At 38.1% G+C, this 27,726-nt stretch overlaps 1 protein-coding gene across 1 annotated transcript in view; it reads right to left on the bottom strand.

The window, feature by feature from the left end:
• npffr1l2 (neuropeptide FF receptor 1 like 2) overlaps positions 1 to 27,220 on the bottom strand; it is a 34,732-nt gene extending 7,512 nt beyond the window's left edge. Inside the window, exons 1-2 of the mRNA XM_051421400.1 lie at positions 27,031 to 27,220; positions 4,638 to 4,993 (exon numbers count right to left, since the gene is read on the bottom strand). Coding sequence (XP_051277360.1) covers positions 4,638 to 4,980 — 343 coding nt within the window. The 5' untranslated portion in view covers positions 4,981 to 4,993; positions 27,031 to 27,220. The remainder of the gene's footprint in view (positions 1 to 4,637; positions 4,994 to 27,030) is intronic.
• Positions 27,221 to 27,726: the final 506 nt, after the last annotated feature.

Genomic DNA, 27,726 nt, shown 5'->3' with positions numbered 1-27,726 from the left:
ATGGAACAATTTATAGATGGGTTCATTATTGAGCAGAGGGGATAATGGCTGCAGAAGGCAAGAGGAAAGGAAAGAGAGGTTTCATCAACATGCAGCTCATCTTAAGTTCATAAAAAAACTCAAGACATTCTCACTATGTATCAGTGCACTGTAATCCTAATGGACCCAGGATGTGGCTATTTACTGATTTATACTTTTAATTCATAAACCATCATCCAATCTGTTAGTTCTTCTCATCAGTTACACTCAATCCAAACAAAAGTTTTAGATGTTGATTTTTGATCTTTCTGAATATTTTTTGATCCTGTCGTGCTGACATTTAACAGAGCCATCAAAAAATATTTCTTGTTAAGGTTAACAGTTTTGTTTTTTTCTTGTATGTTTGTACTTATGAAAAATAAAGTCACATTGTTAGATCATCTCATAAACAATTTTATAAACAATCATCCTGACTTAAATGCTGGAAATACTGTTCTCTTTTGGACAGAAAGGCCTGGAATGAGTCCTGTTAAATTTGATTCCTTAATGCAGTTTAAGGGAGCTGACTGCTTTCTCGTCCCTTTGAAGAGTGAAAATGACACGCAGGTCATCGACATACTGATAATTGCGTGAGAGGAAATTTCTTAATGTATATCTTTTGTGGCAAATAGCAGCACATCTCCAATTATAGATATAGCCTATGATCAAAAGCATGCATTATTCACTACAATATGTAGTGATATTTGTTTAAGTATCAGAGCTCATCTATGACAGGTGTGCACACATATGGTTGCATGGTACGTAGTGTATTAAAGGTTGTGTAACAAAGGTCAGAATGACTTTATCAATAGTCTTAATAGCAAAAGTCTTTAGGAATTTCAGCCAGATAATGTGAACTGCCAACATTTTATTTACTCTTGGAGGTAAGGCAATATCCTTTTATGGCCTTACCGGTGGTTCCTGGCTGTGGGGTTGCCACTACTAGCCTGATGTGTTGCCATATATTTTCAGCTCTGCTGGGAGTTGGCCTTACTTCATATTTTCAATCTAGTCTTCTGTTGACAGTTGTCAAAAGAAATTTTCTACACAGTGCTTTAATTATTTTTCCCTTGGCAAGTCATTTAAATTTCAGCTTAACCCTCCCTAACCCTTACCTTATACTGTTGTTCACAAATACTACCTGAAAACCCTTTCAAACAAGTCGGACAAATACCATGGTATTATTTTGCTGAAAGCAGGAATCAGGGACAAATAACTTCTGGCTATAATACTGTGCGCTCCCAGGTTGTCAGATACGACATATATCATTTTTGCTATCTGCCATCAATTGTTTTTTTGTTGCATCATCTTTTTCCAAAACACAGAATGCATTTTGCAAACTATAACATTTTGGTCCTTACAATGGAAAAAAACAGTGGCATAAACTGTTAGAAAAAAAAAAATGGCAGTATTTTCTTCTGATCCCTCTGTAAACAATTCCCTCAAGTGTTTATTTCTAGTAGGTTCTTTTGTAGGTATCATTTTCAAGTTGTTTCCTACTCTTGTCAGTCATCTGTGTGTAGATGTAATGTGTGGTATTGTATTTGCACTAGGAAGAAATACAATATTGATTAATTCATAACAACTTCAGCAAATGTCCCTACCATGGAATACATTTGTGACATTCAAAAACAAGACCAATACATCTCATAAATGTCTACATTTAATTAGGCATGATTAAGGTGACTGAAATACTGAATATTGTATTGTGTCTATCATATATTTTCTTAAAATGTTCTTTTCCCATTTTATTCAGGGCCTTGTCGCAGTCTGTTTATTTTTAATCTAGTGCATCAGTTTAGATGAGCAGTGGGAGACAGCTGAACTGCACTGTGTCTGAGGCCTCCTATGGTTCAAATTTCAAATCTCTCCAACTGAACTAGACGATTACCAACATCTGTAGTAAGTGCCACTAACCTGAATTGTCTGTGTGTGAGAGAATGGTGCATCTTGGTGCGTTATAGTTTTTGACTAGTGGACAGATGTGAAGAGGTATGATTATTATTTTCTTAATTAAATCATACATATCAGAATCCTCAACTCAATGTTGCCATTATAAAATCCTCCACCTGTTCTATCTACACCATATGTTGCTGTTACCTATGGGCAGCTGGGAATAAAAATCAATAGATGAGATCGTGTCACCAGATGGAAAAGGAGTCAGGAAAAAAAAAAGTGTGACAAAAGTCTGATTGTCACACTTTGGTGACAGGTTGTTGTTTTTTTGACCCTGTGATCACTGTCAAGCTTTCACAGGCCTCAAAGCTGAATACTGACAAATGGAGTTGTTTTCTGATTATATATATTTTTTAGTACAGCTATACAAAATGTGGTGCTTTTGTTTTCTTCTGGCAGTTTTAGTTATGAAGTGTCTTTATAAGCTGCAGATGAAACTCACTCACTCACTTACAGGATCACGATTATCTAGGCGTGCTCCAGTACGTTTGTTTGCAGTCACATGGAATTCAGAATGAGGCCGTAAGTGAAAGGCAGAATGGAGGAGATGAAAAGATGAAAGCCCGTACTGTGCTAGTTAGTGTTTGGAGAACAATCCAGGGTTTCTTTTCAGCACTGTTGCCAGGCTGGCAGACAGTCACAGCTCTTTTGTTTTGCTCTAGTCCTCAGTAGCAACAACTTCATGAGCTTCTTTTATGATGAAATTAAACTACCAGAAACTATCAGACAAAATCCATCACCTCCTGCCTGCAACAAGTACCGATTTATCTTCAAACACAACAGCTGTAAAACATCAACTAAAAGAGATAATCTATCCCTTGGTTATGCTGTTATAGGCCTTGACTGTGGGACTTCCCATGTTGCACTGAGCTGCTCTCTCCTCTATTTATTTTGTCTCACAGGTGCCCATGGATTGTGGTTGTACCTAGATCAGGGATTGTGGTTACGTTTATCAAGCAGGACCCGTAGCCATGGTCGCTTGATGCCCACTTCTAATATTATTGTTATTATTATACGGAGTACCTATGAAACAAAAAAAATACACTACATGAGCAAAAACAAACACAGCAAGGATAAGTTCAAAGTATTCCGATTGTATAAATACTTTGATGACCATAACCCCTCCACACACAGGTATCTGTCCCTCAGGTAAGACAATCTAGAGCCATCTCTCTGAAAATTGTACTCTTTGAAGTCTAAATATAAAAGTGGTTTTATTTTCCATTGAGTACTTTGTTTTGATTATTGAAAGCCATCTGTCATTGGATGGAGGTTTTTCTTGAACCTGCTTTGTGTTATTTCTTTCTAGGCAGCTGCCAGCAGAATGGGTAATAAGTATTCATTTTTTATTTATTTTTCTTACAATAGTAACGATAATAATATTCTTTAGAATCTTTAAAAAATATTATGAAAGCTAAAGAGACATTCCAACTGTAGTGTTATAAGCAAGGTACAAGCGGGTCCATAATCAGTCAAGGACAATGCTACTTTGGGAAAGTGGAGATATGGGGTCCATATCTTCATGCACTGTCCCTTTTAAAGAGAAGCAGACAGGTCAAGTTTTCTAGTTCCATCTCGCTAGTGTCTTCTTCATGTGTTGGCAACTCATAGATATATTTAAGATAATAGTTCATTTTAACCATCTGCCTAAGGCCTCCTTCTGGGATTCATCATCAGCCTTTCCCAGGTTGGACCTCCTTACATGGTTTTCAGTGTCTTCACAGTGTGCTGTCGGCTCGCATTTGCTTGTTCAACCACCTCAAGTCTTCATATCTTTTCTCATTACTCTCATTTCAAATAAGACCTCCATTATGAGTTCACTTGCAGCTTTTGTTGTCTTGCTAGCTAAAGCCGACTTAGCATTTGTGCTCAAGGTTTTGCACAAGTTCTCACTCTTGTTATGTCTGTCCTGGTTAATTTCAACACTAGACCAAGTCAGTAACTTAACCCATTTATATCCAGTTCAAAAACCACTGTGAATTTTGGACAGTTTTGCCATGAGGACCGGGGTGTATAAGAAAAATATGTAATTTCACCAAATTTATCCTTTAAGTTTATTTTGTTATTTAATTCATTAATTATCATAGACTGTATCATTAAAAGTGGAAGTAGTTGCTGTGTTGCCTGCTTTTGGCAAGTTGGGCCACGTTTTTTAAAAGGTAAGACTGCTACTCAGTCTGTGCAACATGTACCATTTCAACAAAGTACCCTTAAAACTGACATCCTGAATGTGGAAGCAGCCACCATCAAAGCTTGCTCAGGAACTCAGTTTGGTACAGAGAGAGCATGGGGCTGCTGGGGCAAGTTTTGTTAAAGAGGACTTAGTGGCTTTTGAAATCGGATTAGTAGCTATTAGTAAATTGTGATACTGCATGATCATGCTTTATCTATACATCACAACATTAAACCAAATCCTAAAAAATCTGTCTAAACAAGGCCTGACTAACATGCATGTAGAAGCATCATCATTTGATGTGGCCTGTTTGCAACACTGTAGCAGTAATCATGAGTATCAAATTAAGGCTGGTCAAGCATTGAGCCAAACTTTCTCACATCACAAACTGTCTGTCTTCAAACCAACTCTGAGAACTGACTTTCCTGCAACGCATATGTGACAGTAAGGAGTTATGGCCAAGGTGAAGACTTATGGCAGGGTATATTACCTGTGATGAGGTTGTCCACCAGTGTTGTAGGGATGCAGAAGATGCCCACCAGTAGGTCACTGATAGCGAGGTTGAGGATGAAAAGATTGGTGACTGTGCGCATACGGCGGTTTTCCAGTACGATCAGACAGACCAATGTGTTTCCCACCATACACAGCAGGAAGATGAAGAAGTAGGCCAGGATGTAGCTGGCAGCCACATACAGAGAGTGCTGATAATATGGGAAAAAGGTAACGTTGGTTATGTTTGCAGCACTATCTAGGCTGTTGTTTGTAACAGCTGCTGTGATGGCTGATCCCTCCAGCTCCATTCCTCCCTCGCCCATGTTGTCTAGTACCTCCATCCTTTGGATGAACCTGTAGGGGAAGTCAAATAGTGACAAATTATTTAGAATTTCTTTTGGAACAAGCTGTATCAAAGATATCATCCGACTGCTTGATATTTAAGACATTTGTGACTCAACAAGGATGTCTCATTTGAAAAATCTGCATTGTGTAAACTGAACTTCACTTAACTCTTCTCCCATATAATGATTGTCCAATCATAGCATAGCAGGTATAATGGCAGACTGTCACTGTTGAATTCAGGTTTTTTTTTTTTTTTTTTTTCTTTTTTTTAGCCTTTCCAAAACACATGAGCATAAGAAATAGATTAAACTGGATTAAAGCCATTGCTGAATTAAGTAAATATACAATAGAGAAAACAAGACAGGTCTCTTAAATTGGTTTCAGAGCCTCCTCAAGGATATTTTCAGCTGCGGAGGAAAGGCTTTTGTTTTACCATCACTGTACTTTTCAAAGTGGGATGTTATTACTTTTACTTCAGTTAAGGATGTGATCTTTCCCACAGCCTAACTGCACCTGTGTTACCAGTCGAGCCTTTCACTTTTGATAATTAAAATATTGTACTTGTTTTCAGTGCCTGTCATGCCGAAAAGAAAGTTGGTCTTTCCTAAAGAGCCCCAAGAGGCTTACTACTTTGTGAAGTACCCACAAACAAAAATGTTGTGTTCATGGCGTCTATGGTGTTGAAAGGTGTGCTTGAGTGCTGAAATAATTGTTCCCATCCTGATAAAAACGCCTATGGCAAAGGGGGATGGGGTAGTGACCAATCATCCTTTAATTACTATATCTTTCCCTCTCATCATAACACCATCTCACTGACAGAAACAGTACACACCATGTATGATAGTCCTCTACTCTAACTTTCATTAGGTGTGCATCATATCAGTTAAGTGCCTCTCTTAGCATGGAAGCACACTAGCAGAATGACTTATGATTGGAAAGCTGATGCAGTTTTCAGAGAGAAAGATAATTATTTTTTAAGAGTGTGTCATTGCCCGGGAGTCAACGCCAGTCTTTTAAAGAACAGCCCAAAGCAACAACAACAACAGCAAATCTCACAATCATATCACAATGGATTTTCAGGTTTGGAGCTTTCTTCTGTCATGCAAGTGAGTGTGTAAAAAAACAAGGAAATTGCTATATATATTCTATATATGTGGACTAGAGCATGGCACACATTTCTATTTTGTCCAATGGTAGATTACTAGAAAGGGCACCTGCAAGATGCACCTAAGCGTGTGAACAGTGTGGGCAGTGATATCAGGATGTGAAGGTAGATTCAGCAGCAAACACAAACTGGTGGTGCTGCTTAGTCCTACTCATTTATCAGTTTTGCTTTGAGCCTATGAACCCTCGGGAACCCTCAGGCTTTTCATTATCCCAGAATAAATACCTGCAGTGAGGCATATTTTTAATCATTATGGTCCTTGTCTATGGAGCAGCCTTCCTGAGGACCTGAGGCCAGCAAAGTATTCATTCTTTTTTTTTTAAACTCAAGAGTTACCTGTTTTCATTGATTTTCATTTACTTATTTATTTGTCTACCAATATATGTTTTTGTTTTTATTTTAACATTTTTTTATCTGTTTTGGTCTATTTACACATCAAAAGGGACAGTAACCACTATATAATGTTGCTTAGTTTAATGCTGTTACACAGCAGTTGGAGGTAGAAATTAACCATTAAATGTAGCAATGTAGCAATAAAGAAGGAGAAGAAGATGATTAATGCAGGGCTCATATCCTTTAAAAAATTAATTTAATATGTTTTAGGAAGTAGGAAATGCATTCATCAAAAATGTTTTCATTCAAATTCAGCTTTCAATGATTCAATACAATTTCTATAAATAATATAAATTCTAATAACTGCAGGTATGTGCAATACATGTAGAAGCAATACAACTTTTTTTCCTTCTTTTTTCCATGAACTGAGCTCAGTGAACACAAGATTAACACAATCTGAAAACTAACAACTAACTAGCACGGATACCAAACATCTAAAGCTAATTATCGCTTAAAGTTCTTACAGCCTGCACGAAACTGCATAACAAGCTGCTGGATGGACTTCACTGTTGTTGTTTCACTGCTATCATTCTGCTTTGTTCTGATCATACATACTTGTTGCTGTGGTGATGATGACGTTCTGCTCATGTAGACAAAGACATCAGTAGCATCCCTTTTACAGATGAGAGCAGTGAGCTGACATGTTGCATTTACCAGGCAGATTGTTTGACTGGCCTGGATTACAGGGCTGCAGCATCAAGAGGATCTGCTAATGTATACTGATGACAACCCCAATGGTGACTGTGTGGGGAAATGCCAACCCATGTGGAGAGCAAATGCTGCCAGCAAAACCCTGAAGCACGTATTAGCACATGGAGCGTCTATGCTCGGGGCAAAGTGTACTTCACAGAGTGAGTGACAACTCTGTGCAAAACAGTGGCACACAGACACCCTGGCGATGCCAATACACAAAGAGATGGCACACTGCCTGTAGACAATTTGTTCTCTGGCAGCATGGTTTCCTGAGGGTGGGCTTAAAATGGTTATATGTAGATACTTGGATTGGTGGATTTCTAACAGGATTTCTGATCCTCCTGGCCAGAAAACTGGCCTCAGCTTCTCTATTGTTACAACAACTGCACATTTCTTGTAAGAAAATCAACAATTAACACTGACACATTGACTGCACTACACAGTTACTGTAAATACAATATTTTAATTATATTTTTGCTTTATTTTGGAAAGGCTTTTAAGCTATAATGGTTGGATTTTTTCTAGTTACAAAATGTTTAGCTCAAACCTCTTAATTATATTGTTTGATTTAAATTGTGTAAAGGCTATTTTTCAGAGGTTAAATGTTCATCAGTAATTATTGCAGGAAATACAACCTTGATTTTCTTATGTTAATATAACCATTACAGTGAAGTACAGAGAAATGTAGGGATGAGACATTCAGCTACCTTTAAGCACAATCAGTATGTATTTGTGTCAATATCAACAGCACCAATTTTGTACTACAGTACGTTTTCTTTATTAGCATCTGGAGTGGCATCTAGGATAGATAGATAGATAGATGGATAGATAGATAGATAGATAGATAGATAGATAGATAGATAGATAGATAGATAGATAGATAGATAGATAGATAGATAGATAGATAGATAGATAGATAGATAGATTGCATCTATAGTGTCTTGAGGGGACAAATAATTATCTGCTTGCTGACTATAGAGCCACATTAATGCTTTTCCAGTACACTTATGGATGGAAGTCTATACATACTAAATGCACAACAGGAATAGGCCATGACTACATCACAAATGTGAATGCTGGTAATGGAGGATATGAGCAGCGCTGCTGGCTAATCAGACAAACAGTACGTCCTGATGTCCCTTTCATAACCAGCAACCACCAGTAATCTGCATCAACGCATAATTCATGCAGCTTCAAGTGGATATAAGTGGATTTACTTTTTCCATGAGGAACAGTAGGCCTTACTCCACCAACTGTGAGGTTCAGCTAATGTAGCTGATAAGATGCTAAACAGATACACCATATTGCAAATCAACCTGTTACTGACTGAAGATCAGCTTTAGCTTCTATAGGATTCATAGCTTAATTTTTCAGTTAGCAAGAAATAGAAATAAGAAATGAATGTCCATTCATCTGTCTATTCAAATAACTGTGATACAGTTATCCAGATATAAAACACAAATGCATAAAGTAAAAGACTAGTGTCCAGCGGGTGGTTAATAGGTTGTAATGGCATTCAGTTTTACCCTACTTAATTAGTTTGACCTCCTAACCAGATGCTGATATACACTTAGCAAATTAGTGAAGAGTTATTATGGCTTTTAGTGAGTAAATTGCTTGATCTACTCTCTTTGATCTACAGTGCTGTTCGCATGCCTCCAGCCAGGCCTTTTTGAGATTCAGATTCTATTCAGTTTTGTTTGAATAGCGTTTAATCATAACACAAGTTATCTCAGGACAATTTAAAAATAGACCAGGTCTAGGCAGTCACTCCTTCCCATGTGACAGAGTGGCCTCACTTCAAAGCATTTTATTTCATTAGTAGCTCATTATACCATACTGTACGAAAACTGGCATCAGTAGTAATAATTCAGTTCTATAATCATTCACAAATCTAGTAAGACATCAAACATTAGGCTATTAACCTTAGACAGAGATGCTTATAGATAATAATGTGCATGAATAGGTTTATTATGTAAAGTTAGGTCTAATGCTGTGTCCAACAAAGAATATTGGTGTTTTTTTTTGGAGAGTAAGACATACCTGGTCAAGAAGAAAAAAGTCTGAATCTATATTTCTCTATTATTTATCCTTTCATATAAAACCTCTATCATTTTAATTTAAAAAATGGTTGTTTTTTAATGATCACTAACGGTAGCTGGAATAATGTTAGAGACTGATGACGGAGTACAGTACTATGTAAATGAGGTACGATACAGTGTATGAAAGCAGCGTAATATGTTATTGTAATCATTGTCTTTAGTTTTGTTTTTTTTTCCTAGGACTTTTTATTTTTGAATATTCCAGGAAAGGCCATTTAGACATTTAAAAATGTTTGTTTATCTGTAAATGTGTGGCAAGCATATAACTTAATTTCAATGTTATGTGGGTTCCTATTAAAAGCCCTTATCCTGTTTTTATCCCACCTGTGGATTTTATTTAGTCATTGTACATTTTATTTTATCCTGTTTTTTTTATTATTTTATTTTATGCACGAATTAAGGATATAGAGAGTGCCATTGTCTTGGTCTTTGTCCTTTTTTTCTGTTGGGTTTTTGTACTCAGCGACTTGATTTCTGTCTCTGTGAGACAGGTCTCATTGTATGGCTGCCTGCTGGAAATGAAAGGAGAACAAAATGACTCATGCAAATGAAGAGCAATCTTCCATCACATGGAACTGGCTTTTTAGACAATAGACTAATTTCCAAATCAGCTTAATGTGGTGGCTGTCGTATTTATGCTCTTATACTAATGGTATCATGAAACATTTACAGACTGTATTTACACACAATTTATAACAGATGATCATGTAGGATTTTTGTTGCTCTTAATGTCTTAACTGGCCTGATAAAATAAAGAAAGATTATTTTCTATAAATCACTGATCAGTACAGTACAAATTACCTCATTGTGTGTCTCATGACATAGACATTCCCAATTCAATATGAAACATGAATAAATTCAGATGAAGAAATATACATTATACTTTTTTTCAACCAACTTTACAAGAAGATACACAATGGGTAAGTTATCCATACACAACTAGCCATGAAACACTGACATACAGTATGCTGGTGATACAAATCTGATTCTGTAAAACATTATATTATGTGCATGACTGCTAATACAATTTTAAAACTTATTTCACAAAGTGATCAGAGCTGATCAATGTTAGCAACTTAAATGTATGTACCTGTTGTGGAAATCTTAAAGTAAAGTCAGCAGCGTAACATGTTACAAATATTTTTCCTGTGCCCCTCCACCCCAGAAAGCACGCTCATGTACACACAGACGTATAGACACACAACAACTTCACACACTTGCTAACCTGCAGCCCCTAATCACCACCACGGACAGCAAACAAAGTGCCAAACCTATAAACGTAAATCTAACAGCCTGGACTCAAAACACCACAGCCTGCTGTCTCCGACTATCGAAGAACGGAAATAGCTTTAGCGAGCCTACAGTAACAAATCAACTCAAAGGAGCTTACACAGTATGTCAATAACCACAGAACAAATACAATCAAGAAGAGCACAACAACTCATTAAAGACCTGCACAGTATGAATGAGTAGATGACGGCATCTGATCACACTTAAACAGTTAATTAAATATCATTAATCATCAGTGGCCCAACAGAGTCAAAGTCATTAACGACACTGATCAAGTCCAAACTCCTCGCTCTGCTGTTCTCTATTGAAAGTATAGCCAATCCACTGAGTCTTTCTTGTGCCATGTTTGGATCTATAAAATGTGTCATTGCTAGACAAACAAGATTATGGGCCCTATTTAAACAATCAGCCCATGGTCTAAAGTGTATGGCACTAGTACATTTAGGCCATGTCCAACTCAATGTCCCTGCTAGTTAAACCTACACCTTGGTGCAAAATAAGACACAAGTTGCAAAGGGGTTTTATTCTTATTTAACCATCTATGTGTTTTGGGTGCATTGCTATTTAAATGGAAGGTTGGAGAAGTAAGCAGTTTTCTGCTGAGGAAAGGGAGCTCAGCAAAGGCTAACGCTAAAAACTAAGATAGTGACTTATCTTCTAAACGTCACCATGTTAGTATTGTCATTGTGTGCATGTTAGCATGCTGATGTTAGCATTTTTCTAGTAGTAGCCAACAGCCTCACATTACTGTAGACTAGTCTTTTTAGACTAAAAACATGAAATTGAAAATTTAAGAACAAAAGGGGTAATTTTGCATTGATCATACAGTAAAAAACATGGCTTGTTGTTTGAAATGTAAATTCACCATGAGTTGCACAGATTTAGCATATCCACTGTATATCAATTTTTAACACTGTTAACATGACTGCATTAGAGACTCTAAACTTTGTGCCAAGGACTGATACAGCAGCACTGATCTTGATGCATTGTGAAAAGTGATGTCCATCACACAGCAGGCACATTTTAGCTAAATAAATGTCAATGCAGATTATATAGCAATATTTAGCAAGATTGAGCAATATGAGTTTCAAGTTAATCAAGAAAGTAAGAAAGTAGCTTTAATCAAAACTCATCAATAAGCATTGCATTACAGTCTACTGAGGCCATTCCAATATATTTCTCTAAAAACGCTGGTGCAAAGTGACTCAACAGTGTCAGACTAACACTGGGCAATATGTTTATGTACTGTGCTTGTTAGTATTCAAAGTGGTAGCTCATACTGGTATCCACCTAAAGGCATGAAGCAGAGACAGACTAATTACAGCTCTCCCTCGGGAAGTTAGAAATGTCAATGTCAGGAGGAAAAAGTCAAGCATGACACATTATCCATTCCTGTGGCAGTATATGTATGCTATGTTTAAATGTTATTTAATTCTATTAACTTTCAAAAAGCAAACATTGAATTATCTGTATAGTAGCTGTTCAAAAGACAAAAACAAAAATGGTTCTTTATACAACATTTAGACACATTAGATGTAGCATCTCAGATCCAAAACACCCCCTCCCTTCACACTGATATTACTGACTAGTCTAACAGCAAGAAGGCCAGCTTGCTGACTAAAAGCCAGTCCGAGATTTACTCTCATCCGACAGCTTCTCTCTCCTTTTCTTAGCTTCCTTGGTCATCCTCTGAGATCTCTGCAGCTCTGACATTAGCTATGTCCATAGAAGCTGCTTAGCCTGGTTACACTTCCCGCTCAGCGGCTCCTGTTCTGGCACAACGCCGGCGCTGCTCTCTCTGCTTCATATGCATGCATCATAACTTCATTCTAACTGGACAGAAACATAATAAAACTCTTCAAAACCTTGGTTAGTCTTTCCCCTGTTCCAACAATCACAAACTCTGCTTTGGTCAAAATAAATTCTTAATTCACCAAGGTAGATGAGAAAAACAGCCAAAACAGATCATGTGGAGAGACTCATTTGCAGTAACATGCACACGTGGCTGTTTCAGCTGTATCAACAAAGCACACAGCAGCTTGGGGAACAACACACAGAGGTGTTTTCATTGTTTAATTACTTAACATCTAAATCCATTTACACAATATTTTGCCAAATGTAAGTTTACAGAGTCATGACACAGAGGCGTAATTTCTGAGGATTTGTGCCAATAAAAAAATCTAACAATTTATCTAGTACATCTGAATTCCTAACTGCAGACACTCCTGAATGCAAATATCCAGTCAACACTGATTGATGGAGCATGAGATGGCAGGACCAAGCATCCAAGCAGAACAGAAAAGGTTTTACAAACCAAACTGACCAAACACTGCCTGTTTCACACTGAAATATTTTTCAATTGAAACATTGACGACATTTAAACTACACAGACAACTACACACAGAAAACTCCACTTCCCTTCTGTCAGAGCAGTTTGGACTTTGCCATCCTGAGATGCTGCGTCATCTGTCGCATGGGGCTTTCAAAACGTCTGATACTGCAGAGAAAGGGTCATTCAGGAACAGAAACTGCTACCAGTTTTGAAGGACTGTTAGATGTCATGCACTCACTTCTAGTGCGTTAGCAGCTTTTTTACTTGCATCTGACAATTGTGACAGTAGGAATAAAAGTGTTCAGCACTCAGGGTGCCCAAGCGAAAAAGGGGCCATTTTGGATCAGGAGTGTAATGATGTGGTCTTATTTCAGCTCATCAGACTCCAGGTAGTCTTGCTGAATGATGTAAATGAAAAGCTCTCGTTAGGCAACAAACTTTTGTTTAGCTAAGCCTTTAAACTCTGCAATAGAAATCTAGGGCGCACAACACAATGATGTTGAAGACCGAAGCCATAGCTTTCTGCTGCAAAAAGAATAAATGCTCTATTATAGTTTTTATTTTGGATGGATTCAAACAGGATAATGCAAATAACCTGCCATCTGCAGGAAGTCTGATTTTAGAGGATTAAAGGGTACGTGTATGTGACTGGTCCTCTATGGAGGGCGGCAATTCTGACCTCATTAATGAAAAACTGGTTGTCATATTAAGGCAATGATTTAGTGTGGCATGGCTACAATTTTACTGATGCTATTTAATTGATCAGTTGTAATCAGATCCCATTGTCTTGTGAAAGTCACAGGCTGTTGATCTAAGAAGATTTATGTTTTGGTGCACATTCTTAATTTACACGTATAAAAAAAAAAAAGACGAAAAAAGTGTCAAATTTGAGGCCACAAGGAAGGTTTTACACCGCGAAGTGTGTGGCGTCTCCGGCGTGTGAAAGCTGCGTCTCCCACGCACACAGTGTTCGCACCGAGAGCGTGTCAGCTGTGTGGCTGCAGAGAGAGGAAGCTCAGTGGAAAGATAATGCCTCACTTCTGGAAATTCTTTCACAAGTCGTGTTAAATAAAATATTACTGCAGTGCTTATATTGGATCGGACCCATCTTTATAGCCGCAAATGTGATGTTTTTAAACTTTATACAAGGCCTGTCTCATGCTGAAGTCCCATGCATCCCCAGTATCATTCACATCCTCCTCCATCACCAAATGCTCAGAAGACTGCTGTACAGCCAGTTAACTGGGCTGTACAGCAGTCTCCATTCATTCTTTGATAAGATCCCACACGTCCTGTATCAAAATGATAGTGGTGAACCAAGCAAAAGAAATTACAACTAATAGAAATGCAGTTTCTGCATTTCTTTCAGTTGTTTTTCTTTTACTGAACAGCACTCAGCACTTTAATTTGTATACTGTATTCCAATTCGTAATGCTTCTTTTTTAATTTTAATTTTAATTTTAATTACCCTCTACACAGTTTAGCTTTATTAAGTTAAACTGTCTATGAGCAAGGCTGTTAATCATGAACTGAAAAAGGAAGACTATATATGGGGGTGCTAAAGCTTGTTATTTTAAATTCCAACATTGTGAAAATATTTTTCTATAATAAATGTTGAACAAATGTTAGAACAGTGAGTCATCTCTTCCTTACAATCATACGTCCTGAAGTTTTAAGTTTTTATTTGTTGATTAATTAGAAAACACATAGCACTGCAAATTACACACATAAATGAGATGTAATTACGAACAGAGCAAGATCAACACAATTATTTTTAACAGTAAAACTGAAAAAATGTATAATTTATTCCAGATGGTTTAAAAACATAGCAAACAGTACTGAAATACAAAGGCTAGTGCTAAAACATTGATACACTTACTGTAAATGAGCTGCATTTTTTGTCCTTGCCAAAAGCTACAGTCAAGTCTAAGTGACTAAAGGTGTAAACATCTATGTATCTGATTGTGTTACTGATTAATCTGCTGAATATTTTCTCAGTTAATCTATAACTCATTTCATATCACAATAGATCACAAAATTCAAATCCTACAAAAAATCCTACAACAGAATGTACTTGAGGTATAAAAAGTAATTGTAACAGTGCAGTCAAATGGTCCCTGTCAATGTTTCACAATTCCATATTATGTTTTTGGATTAATATTACTGCTGGATTAATATGTCTGGTTCATTTTACTGCTGTGAATGTTGAAGGTTTAGCTCATTTGAATTACTTTATATACTGTTGGGTAGTTTAATCTACAGCAATGGATTGTATTCTATAAGATCAGGGTTCTTGAGGCTGATCACTCATCACTAGAAGCAGTATCGACCAATATGATGACCTTAGGGTTTATAGTGTACAGACACACGCACACAACTACACCTGTCTCACACACACTGGCTTGCCCCACCTTGCCTCTCTCTGCTCCTCTCTCCTTGTATCATACAGGCTGTATGTGTCTGCTCTTTTCTTTGTTGGTCAGCAGTAATTTCTATAAAGTCACCCAGGAAACATTTTCACAACGGCAGGTAAGCCGTGTATACAAGGAGGCCCGTTAATGACGTTGTCTATCGAAAAAATGAAACTTGATTTTCCTGCTTTGTGCTTGTAAAACATCCACCAGATAATGTCTCTCTGTTTCTCTACAAAATTTTTAAACAAGCCGCTGACAGTTAATATACCGGTGACCCACCCATGTAAATCTATGTGTGTTAAAGACTAAATTACCTTCCTGTGGAATACAATAAATATGTCAGCTTATCAGCTCTTACGATCTGCGTCTATAGAGAAAATAAACTAGCGAATATCGGCCGATTGCAGTCGATGACACATCAATCAGAGCCCCCTTAATAAGATCATCATATGTGTGTATAATAATGCCAATGCCTACAGAGTTAAAGAATTTGCGCAGAGTGCATTCCTGATATTTGCCCCACTCTCACAACCAATGACACGGTCTGCAGGGTCTGGTCCTGCATCATGATCCTCATCTTCATTGCCAATGTATTCTTCATTGTGATTCTCCAAAAAATTGTGGAGGACACAGCTGGGCGGAGATGAGGTCCCTGATTAAGGTGACATGAAAGTCACATCGTTTTAACAGGCTTGACTCAAATGGTGATTGAAAGTAGACAGTTACTGTTTTATCCTCCTGCCCTCTAGTAGGAAGCAGTGGATATGCAGAATAACAAAAGTATCACAAAAGGTATTAACACGTCCTGAAGGGTTTCTTGCCATTCTGGCAATAGTGTTCCATTCTGCCCTCGTTCAAGTTTGAGAACATACAGGCATCATGAACCCTCTTAGGTCAGCCAATGTTGATTTCCCAAAACTTCATACTTTGGTTTACAACACTTAGCAGGATTACTAAACAGAAGAGTTTGCGGCAAGTGTAAACTTGACGTCACCCATTGGTTTTGTGAATTACCGTTTTGAAGCCTCGAGTTCGGCATTATGGTTATCACCATGATTCCACTATTCGGAACCAGTGGAAGTGACGTACAGCGAGTTGAGCTGCTCTCATTGGCTGCACAGTTTCGACTGGTCCATAGCAGAAAAACAATGGCGGATCGCCTGGTCACGCACACAATCTCATATTACAGCTAAACAGTACACTAAAATATGTTTCTGAAACAATTTTAAGTGAGAAATACTCAACACAGTAACAGAATCTTGATTTGTATTTGATCAGCACTGCCCAGTTTGACAGTCTGATTTGAGTTTTGTGCGTTGAGCTAGACAGTCTCACTGAGAATGACAATCACACAGTAGCCACGCCCTAAGGCATACCCTGATTTATCGTCTATTTCATTCTAAATTGGACCATAATTTACTAAACGAACATCATGCTGTATGGACTTGAAACTAGAGATTGAGACCATAAACTCATTAGGAAACTGTAAACTGAGCTAATAAAGTCAGGTAATTTCTCCATAAGGCTGCATCATGCTATCGGTGTTGCAGGCAATGAAGCTTCCCCTGCTGGCCATTACATAGAATGCAGGTTTAAGGCACGCATTGGCTTCAGTTCACAGAGCTGGAAGCTCTTTCCATTATATATACTGTCAATGCTTTGCGGTTGTAACAGATAGCTGAGTTGTGAGGTGGTGCCAGGATGCAGCAACTGCATACTCTGGGTAGCCCCATCTGTCAAGGAAAACTCTGACTCTTCCTTTTAAATTCTGCAGCTGAAGTTGTGTGTAGGTATTGTGGCTTTAGGGTTTCGTTGGTGGCAGCAACAATTTGCTGGGTGACAACACAAGCACTTTACAGTCCCACACCAATGAGACAAGAGATAGATCGGAACTGGAGATTGGTGACCAGCCTCCAACCAGCCAACCACATTGCTACACGCTGCAAAGCCAGGCGGTATCTTGTATCCTGTCAAGTCAGCTTTGGACAAAGAATGTCACAGAGATAATGGAAGGGAGTTGTTTTCATTCTGAAATTAAGCAGCCAATCTCTGTTTGTCCAGTTGTCACATACATGCTGCCACCAAGCATGACACAGTGGGTGGGCCCAGATGTTCCTTTAAAAGATCAGAAGAAAAACCAAAGCATAATATTCAGAAAAGTTTTAGGTAAAATAATTAGAAAACAAGGTTAAAAATTAAATACATTCAAGATAAGCTGACAAATGTCTTTATTTATTTACTTACTTATTTTATTTGCAATGACCATCTTTATTATCTTTACATCTATTAGCCTGTCTGTTGACATACTGTGGACCTACAGCTGTTTGTGGGGCTGTCATGATCTTTTAATTGACAATTACAAAATTACGATTACAAATTAAAAAAACAAGGGTGGATTGCTGTGGAAATTACAAATGTAACATTAGCCTTGCCAGCTACAGTGTTGAACTTGGAGTGTCTTTATGCTGTTTAAAACTGTATCACAACAAATACACAATAATATGTTGCTCGTGGCTTCTGAAATAGACTACCACTCACCTTGTTGGTCTCTCCTGAAATGGAGCTGCTGTTACTCATAGGATTGATTGCAGCCTTCACCTCCTTCGTGTGGCCGATGACAATACACGCAAAACACGTTCATTTGGCGAATTCTGAATAGTATTGCGCTTGTAGTTGGTGCTACTGCCATAATAATAATATTGTTATAGTTGCAACAATATGAACCTGTTTAATTAATTTTTCTCCATCAATTCAAACAACCATAGAAAGATACCCACCGAATTGATAATGGGGCAACTTCTGCGACATGCCTGTCTACAAACAAATCAATGTCAAGTAAAGGGAGTGTAGGCGATGTTCATATGTTGTCGATATGTCAAGTTCTTTGGCGCACTCTCATAATTGCAATGTGAAACCAAAGAGAGTGAAACCAGATTAAATGTTCACAATGAAACAGAAACATGATCCTAAATTCAGACTTTCAGATGTGAAAAGGCCATTAAACGCATTTTTATTTTCATACAGAACTTATTTATCAATTATTTTTCTGTACATATTTATGATTTCATTCATATTAATTATTATAATATATATGTATGTATAAGTAGTATAAAGGGAATTAAAGCCTGAATGACATACAATCCCCCTGTCAGTACAGTGACAAATTGTATCCTCCATTCTCATCAGCAAGGACATTCAATTACAGCTGAGTTTATACAGAGAAAATATAGCAACAGAAAGTGACAGCACCAAAGTCAATGATAAACTGAATATTATGGTGAAATAAATTAACCTGCACATAAAGAGAAAGATCTCGATGTATGGCTTCCTGCTGAAAAGGAAGGGAAAAAGAAATGATCTGGCTGGAGTGAGTTAATTAAATCCATTATTAATAATATACGGATGCTATTGTCCAGAGTGAAATATGATAAAATAGCCCATAAACAGCCCTATGTGTGTCTGATTCCCAGATATTCCCTTACTACTGTATTATACATGTATGTGCAGCATCAGCGAAAGACAACTTTACATTAAACCATATTAATCGCTGTAGTTTTCTTAACTACTTGGAGGGTATTTTACAAAGTAGGATTAAAAAATTATCATATTTAACTTAATTTTCAAGTTATCTGGCAAACTATCTAATTCTGATACTTATTCAATAATACTAAAACAGGATGGAGCAGATTTTTCTAGTAAACAATCTGCACATGCTCATATGTACAGTCTAGTTAATGGTCATTGCTTTTGTCCACAAAGAATTCCCTATTTCCACCACAACTCACCAAGGAAAAACGCCTCATATTAGCTTCAGTTCAACTTCACGGCTACTTGCTCCCAGTGTCCAGAACTATTTAAAGTCAGCCATTACTATAAAAGTAACTGTCTCAATAGACTAAATGGAGGTAGCATGACTCACTCTCTCTCTCAACTTCTTGAATCCGACAAAGAGTCACATTTTACAACCAATGGTTACATGCAGACAAATGTGTATGACACAAACCAATTAGCTGACTTGCTGTAGGGAAAGTGTATGATTAAAAAGTGTGAGAAGCAGGCTCACAGCACATATATAATATTTCTAATATCACACAGATACAGCACCACAGGAGCTGTTCCTTTGATAGAGAATAATAATGGAACAACTTGAACCCAATGACAATGCCATTATGATGATTTTACTGAGATATTTTTGTGATGCAAAGCTATAAACCCATATATTCATGATTCTGATTTCCCGCTCAAGGAGACAGCTATCTGTGGTAGGTACTTGCCTCTCAAATCTAGAATTTTATTTTATGGTGGATTTCCCTTTACAGCAGCATTTTGATTTTGTGGCCCATTATTATGCTTTATAGCTGTTTATGGTCAAACTTAGGTTGAATTCTGTGAACTGAGATCCCAATATTCATCAGGAATTCTCACCAAAATCTACTCCCTTTTCAGCACTATGCATGGAGCTGTATAGGATTGTTGGCTGCCGCTGCAGCCGTAAGCTATCTGTGCATGCATGTGTTTTATATCAAAAGCCCTCTTTTCTCTTCCTGTATAACAAAACTCATGTAGGCAATGGCATATACATAAAATTATCCAATCAAAGGTGATTTGGGGCATCAAGTTTAAATAGTATAAAACCCCACTTGACTCTTGGCTCATGGTGTGTAGGAGCCTTGTGATCTAACTATGCAGTGGCAACCAACAATCCTATACAGCTCTATACATAGAGATGAAACAATTAGTTGATTTGATTTATTAGACAATTAAGAGAAATATCAAGGCCGATGTTTCTAATAATTCATTAATTAGAATAATCCATTCAGTCATTTTCATAGCAGAATTTCTCATTATTCCCTTGTTCTAGCTCCTAAATTGTAATGATCTGCTGCATTTCTTAATTCTTTGTTCTTTTCTTTGTTGTTTCTTTGATATTATCATCCATCCCTGTCTCATACTACAGTTACTGTCTTCCACAGTTTCTGAATAAAGATCAGAATTTCGATTGATGAGATTATGCATAAGCTAATGTACATTAACAGAAAATCACAGCCACAGATCTTGGATTATATCATACTGTCACAAAAGAAAAACAGAAGGTAAAGACTGCTGCAGAATCACCAGAGCTTCAGGTGAAAGAGCTATAGCCAGGAGAATTGAGTCTGGGACTCGTCTGGAAAGTGCATGCACGCGTTTGAATACGATTATGTGTGAAAGAACTGTGTATAAAATAATTGCTCAGGTTATAGAGCTGTAGCTGGGAAACTTAATTTCGGGAGTCGTCTGATGCAGGAAGTTGCATGGATTTGTGTGAAAGAAATGTGTGGGAAAAAGAAAGTGTGAAAAAAAAGAATGAATGATTGAATGTTGACTGCAGATTTCGAGTGAGAAAGAAAAAAATTTACTCTTTAACCTTTAAAGGTTCCCAAGAAAGATTAAAGGACCTTCATTTGGATCTATAAAAGTCTTTTTTGAAACAATGAGCTTCAAGGTCCATGTAAAGTGGAATTCAGAAACCAAAATCACTTTTATCACTTTTGTGGAATTTGTTTTAAGAGAGAAAATGGGTTCAACCAATAGCAAAAGCTCAAAAGATAACAAGTCTTCATTGTTATTACTCCTGTTGACTTCTCCTAACATTCAGTATATGACCAGCTATGGTGAACAACTTACTGACCAGAGACCGTAGACCAGAGGCCATGGGGGGAAACAATCCCATCTCCCCCTGGGAGGCCCACTGGAGAGGAAGTTTCATCCATGGCATTAAGCCAGAAATCAATGACATGGTGAAACGTAAGTGTGTGATTTGGGACTATGGAAACCTTCAGATTACAACTAGCCCTGCTGATGGTGTACGAGAACCAAGGCAAGATGTTTACCTTTAGCCATTTATGCCATCTTTAATGCAGCATTAAAGAAAAAATTGGAATCACTCAATCTACCGGCCATACAGCTAGCTTATCTAAACCTGCAGTTTAGATAAGATAGCTGTATGGCCGGTGTCTCTGTCTCTGAAAAGGTCATCTTTCTGAGTCATGTGATCACAGCAGAGGGCAAAACCTTCTCACCATTCCACAGACACAAAGAAACAGGTACGGTAATATGAGGTTGTTGGGAATGACATCCTACTGCAGACAGTGAATCCCAAATGATGCTGAAATTGAGGCCGCATTGGCAACAACTGTTCAAGCCCAATCGACACCGGAAGCTGAGAAAGCTTTTGTTGACTTAAAGCTGGGTGTAATCTGATTACTTCTTATTTTTACACTCATGATTAGGTCACATTGATTCATCATTTACAACCAAAATGACTGCCAATGATAAAAACCCTTGTTAATTTTTTTCCTATCATCCATAGATGTCTTGACTGTTTGGTTCTTAAAAAAAAGTTTGTGAGCATAAAATGCTCAAAGGGAGGAAATGTAATGGCAATTTCTAAGAACCTACATGACCTGGTCATTGTAACCCCACACTCTAGTCATAATGTTCTGCAGTCGCAGACTAACAAACTGCTCTGTACTGTGTGTTCTGACACCTTTCTATCAGAACCAGCATTAACTTTTTCAGCAGTTTGATCTACAGTAGCTTGTCTGTTAGATCAGACCACACGGGCCAGCCTTCGATCCCCTTGTGCATTAATTGAGTCTTGGCCGCCCATGACCCTGTCTCCAGTTCACTGCTTTTCCTTCCTTGGACCACTTAAAATAAGTACTGACCACTGCAGGGAACACCCCACAAGAGCTGCAGGTTTTGAGATGCTCTGACCCAGTCATCTTGCCATCATAGTTCGGCCCTTGTCGCTCAAATCTTCACACTGCCCATTTCTCCTGCTTCTAACACATCAACTTGAGGACAAAATGTTCACTTGCTGCCTGATATATCCCACCCACTGGCAGGAGCCATGCTAACCAGATAATCAGTGTTATTCACTTCACCAGTCAGTGCTCATAAACTTATGGCTGATCGGTGTATATGATTGTGTGTGTCAGTGACTGATCCATGTGCCAACCAAATCTAACTGACATCACTATTGTTTACGCAACAACAAAAATCAGTTCTGATGCTTCAAATGTTAATTTAGTTTCTTTAGTATAGTTAATCAAAAAACTTCACAAACATACTTTGGTTGTCATGGAACATAAAGGCTATCAATCATTTTGCATAAGAATTCAAAGTATATTATTATTATTATTATAGACTGATAATTTAATCAGCTGTAATTTAATTATCCTGATAATTCAAAATAATATACATTTTGGATAATTTATGTGCCCTGATAATTATTGTGCATCCCTCGTAACAAGTACAATTAATATATTGAGTATCATTCTGCAACTGCATGGCCTACTATTAATTTGTAAAGGAACTATTTTTGGTGGATAGTTTTGGAGAAATCTGTTAATGCTAGAGCAGCCAGAAAAGAATAGACAGCCCAGTATGTTCATCCAGTCAGATTTAAGAAGAGTAAATGTTGATGTCTCACTAAGAAACAACACAGGGACAAAATGGAGTCTAACTACCAGGGCTCCAACATCAGGAACACATGGTCTGGATTAAGAACCATCGGAAAAGAAACCCAGTGGTGCTGAAATAATGTCTGCATCTCTTCTAGATGAACTGAACACCTTCTATGAAGGCTTTGAGATCACTTCCCAGCTGAGGAGTGAAAAGAAGCCCAGTACCCACTGCCCACTAGTAAGATCCAGGGCAGATGTGTTCAAATGCTTCAAAAGGATTAACCCACCAAGGTACCTGGATCTAATGGCATCCCTTGCTGAGCTCTCAAGGTGTGTGCACCATGGTCCCTGTCCCCAAAAAGACCAAAGCCCTCTGCCTGGAAGATAACCGCCCAGTAGCACTCACCTAAACCAAGTGTTTTGAGCATTAAGTCAAAACCTACGTCACTTCCTCTCTTCCTGACTCACTGGATCCACTACAATTTGCGTGCAGCGCAAACAGATCAACAGATGATGCCATTGCCCTAGCCCTCCACACTGCCCTCTCCCACCTGGACCAGAGTAACATGTAATAAGGCTGTTCAGTGACTATAGTTCAAATGATCTTATCTCTAAGCTAAGTCTACTTGACTTAAGTGATTTTCCTGCTTATGTAGGGGTATTGCAGTTTTGGACCTATATGTGCCCAAGCTTGTGGTGAACTTTGCATTAAAGCTCAGTTTATTGGCCTATTATATATACAGTTGAAACCAGAAGTTTACATACACTGTATAAAAAGACACATGCGCTTTTTTTTCTCACTGTCTGACATGAAATCAGACAATCACTTTTCCTGTTTTAGGTCCGTTAGGATTACCAAAATTATTTCTATTTGCTAAATGCCAGAATAATGAGAGAAGGATTTTTTTTAGACAATTTTTTATTACTTTCTTCAAAGTCAGGGGTTTACATACACTAATATTACTATGCCTTTAAACAATTTGGGAGAGCCCAGATGATGATGTCTTTGGAAACTTCTGATAGGTTTATTGACAACAGTTGAGTTAATTAGAGACACATCTGTGGATGTATTTTAAGGCACACCTGAAACACACTGCTTCTTTGTGTAACATCATGGGAAAGTCAAAAGAAATCAGCCAAGATATCAGGAAGAGAATTGTGGACTTGCACAAGTCTGGTTCATCCTTGGGTGCAATTTCCAGATGCCTGAAGGTGCCACGTTCATCTGTTCAAACAATTATACGCAAGTATAAACACCATAGGAATGTCCAGCCATCATACCGCTCAGGAAGGAGACGGGTTCTGTGTCATTCTGTGTGTCTGTGTGCATATCAACCCAAGAACAAAAGGAAAAAGACCTTGTGAAAATGCTGGCTGAAGCTGGTACGAGTGTGTCATTATCCACAGTGAAACAAATACTACTGTACCGACATGGGCTGGAAGGCCACTCTGCCAGGAAGAAGCCATTACTCCAAAAGAAACATAAAAAAGCCAGATTAGTTTGCAAATGCACACAGGGACAAAGACCTTAATTTCTGGAGACATGTCCTGTGGTCAGTGACCATCGTTTGGAGGAAAAAGGGGGAAGCTTGCAAGCCTGAGAACACCATCTCAACTGTGAAATACGGGGGTGGCAGCATCATGTTGTGGGGTTGTTTTGCTGCAGGAGGGACTGGTGCACTTCACCAAATAGATGGCATCATGAGGATAGAACATTATGTGTGGAAATACTGAAGCAACATCTCAAGACATCAGCCAGGAAGTTAAAGCTTGGGCGCAAATGGGTGACAATGACCGGAAGCATACTGCCAAACTGGTTACAAAGTGGCTTAAGGACAACAAAGTCAATGTTTTGGAGTGGCCATCACAAAGCCCTGATCTCAATCCTATTGAACATTTATGGTCAGAGCTGAAATGGCATGTGCGAGCAAGGCGTCCTACAAACTTGGCTCAGTGGCACCAGTTCTGTCAGGAGGAATGGGCCAAAATTCCTGCCAACTATTGTGAGAAGCTTGTCGAAGGATATCCAAAAGGTTTGACCCAAGTCATACAGCTTAAAGGCAATGGTACCAAATACTAATGAAATGTATGTAAACTTCTGACTTTCAAGAAAGTAATAGAAACATTGTCTAAAAATTCTCTCTCTCATTATTCTGGCATTTAGCAAATAGAAATAATTTTGGTAATCCTAATTGACCTAAAACAGGAAAAGTTTAATCTGATTTAATGTCAGACAGAGAGACAAAAGAGATTATGTGTCTTTTTATACAGTGTATGTAAACTTCTGGTTTCAACTGTAACATTACTAGTTTTTTCATTGTGTTCTGTGCTTCCGGCAGTGAGTGACAAACACAGACAAAAGGTAACCAAACGGAAACCACTTACTGCATACTGCTGAGTATAGATAATAATTAGCTTCATCACCCACCATCAGTTATCAATACACACATTAAACCAACAATCATCACAACAATCTGTCACCATCAGACAACCCTATTATACTTAGTAGTGTTTAATAGTGTTTCTGTAGTGTTGAAAACGTTAAAAAAATAAACATAGTCAGAAAAGCTCCCTACTCTCTCCAAGTATTGATGTACTAACAATTCCTTATCTGTCTGTAAAAATACATCAGTTAAGATAAAGTGCGTCATATGTTGAAGATAATATCCATGAAGATAATAACAGAAATGTATTTCCATACAAACTTTACATTCTGTCTCATCACCTTGCCAACTTCTGTTGTTAGCTTCATTTAGTGGGAGAAGATCGTGGGAATGACACAAACAGATTAAAAACAAATCGATTTCTTACTACAAATAAGTGCTGCTAAATTAAACACAAATCCAAGTGTCTTTTGGTTCATGGCTGTTCCTAAACCCTTTTGTGCAAGTATTATATTAAGGGAAATTGCTCAAGCAGGTTCTTAAGGGGCCTCATTTGGGACTCAACACCACCCTATGTAACTGGATCCTGACCTTCCTGACAGGCAGACCCCAGGCTGTGCGGATAGGCACCACCACATCTTCCATCATCATTCTCACATGGCACTCCTCAGGGTTGCGTGCTCAGCCATCTCCTGTACTCCCTTTTCACGCACGACCACCCACAGCTCCAACACCATCATCAAGTTTGCTGCGATAGGACCGTCATTGGCCTGATCCGATTTTATTACGTTACACGTTATATTTGAACTTTTACATTATTTTATGTCTCGTTCTCATTTTCAATAGTGTGATTTTCCTTCTAAATATATTGTGTCAGCATTGTTGGAGGGAGCCTGAGAACTATTTTGCAAATTCCATCAACAAAGACTGCTTAATTGTTGTGCATATGACAAAGAACTTGAACTTGAACTTGAACTGTACACCTCCATGACATAAAATCTTTCACAAGTATGACCCTGCTGCCATTATGGATGAGGTGCGCTACCTGCACCCTTAATTGATGCTGCAGCTTTAATTAGAACATGACAGGGAGTCTCAGGTGTCAATCAACTAACAGGGGTCCAGGGTGGGGGGGTTTGGAGGGGTGCTGCTGACAGAGCCAGTGATCCCGGCATGCACAAAGGCTGTGCTGCTCTGTATAAAAAGGGCTACACTGCACTAATGACCAAAAATGAAAGAAACAATCAGAATGACTACATTGTGACTCTTTCGTTTTAAATCCAGTGTGCTGGGGAACAAATGGAGATACCCTGGTAGCATTCATGACACTGTGTTGTCTATAGTATCATCATTATTGTTTTCCTTTCTTATAGAGGAACTGATGCTTTGTGGAACAGTGTTAAATTATGCATTTCATTTTCAAAACAGCACTGGCACAGCCAACTAATTAAAACCATTTTTTAAATGTTAGATATATAATCATATTATTTACACCAACTCCTGCAAACCGTCACCATTTTCTGAAAGCAACAAATAAATAAGAGTTAACAATGTAGGTGAAAATACACATCATTCTTTTTAATGGGGGCTTAAGTAGTTTGTGTCATTCTTTTCGCTCATTTTGTAGTTATGTTGAAACAAAAGGGAGTTAATGTTGAGAAAGTTCATGCTAGTCGTTATTTAATTGTGGTGAACCTATCGTTTGCTTTTTGAGAAAGCATTCATGCCCAGTTATGTCAACACACTGTGGGCGAGAATAGACGCTGTGTGAAGGCTGTGCATCCTCAGGTAAATGTGTGTGTGAAACATGAAAATGACCTACCTTTGTGGGTTTCGAATGCTCTTTAACTTGCAGATGTCGAGAGTCGAAACACTGAAAATGCACAAGCGACAGGTGCTCCGTGTCGTCCACGGCTTTCCAGTGTCTACCAGTTTACCAATTTTCAACAATAAAAGTCATAATTTAATCAAATGAGTTCGTACAGATTTCATGGTGAAGAGCGACGGTCCGCTGCCACAGACGCTGCACTCCGACTGGCTCCTGCGCAGGGGAGACCGGGAACTGTTGTAACGTGGGGTGTTGGAAGAGCTTTTATTGACTACAGACAAGCCAGAGCGATGACACGGACTCTGCATCCACCCAGACAGCAACTAATGCAAACTTTGAATTACTAACATTACAATGAATGTACAGATCCTAAAGCGGAATGTTTAATTAAACTACTCTCAAGGACTCTAAATTGTACACTTTAATAGTTTCTATTTTAAATGTCCACTTCTCCCACTGTAAAGGAGTGTCTGGGAACATAAGAGTCATTTCTTTAAATATGCGACACAATGAATTACTTTGTTGTTGTTTAGTTACATTTACATTACGGTTGTAGACTGTAATGTATTTCCCTCTGCTTATACAGTTTGCATCACCAAGGACAGACTAATTAAATAAAGAGCTATTTGTGTAGCCACATTAACCTCAGCTTCAATACAACTGCTCAGCACTTAGTCAGCTGTTCACCAT

This window comes from Dicentrarchus labrax, unplaced genomic scaffold (genome assembly GCF_905237075.1).
Source record: "Dicentrarchus labrax unplaced genomic scaffold, dlabrax2021, whole genome shotgun sequence".
Lineage (NCBI taxonomy): Eukaryota > Metazoa > Chordata > Actinopteri > Moronidae > Dicentrarchus > Dicentrarchus labrax.
This window is presented reverse-complemented; position numbering and strand designations above follow the sequence as displayed.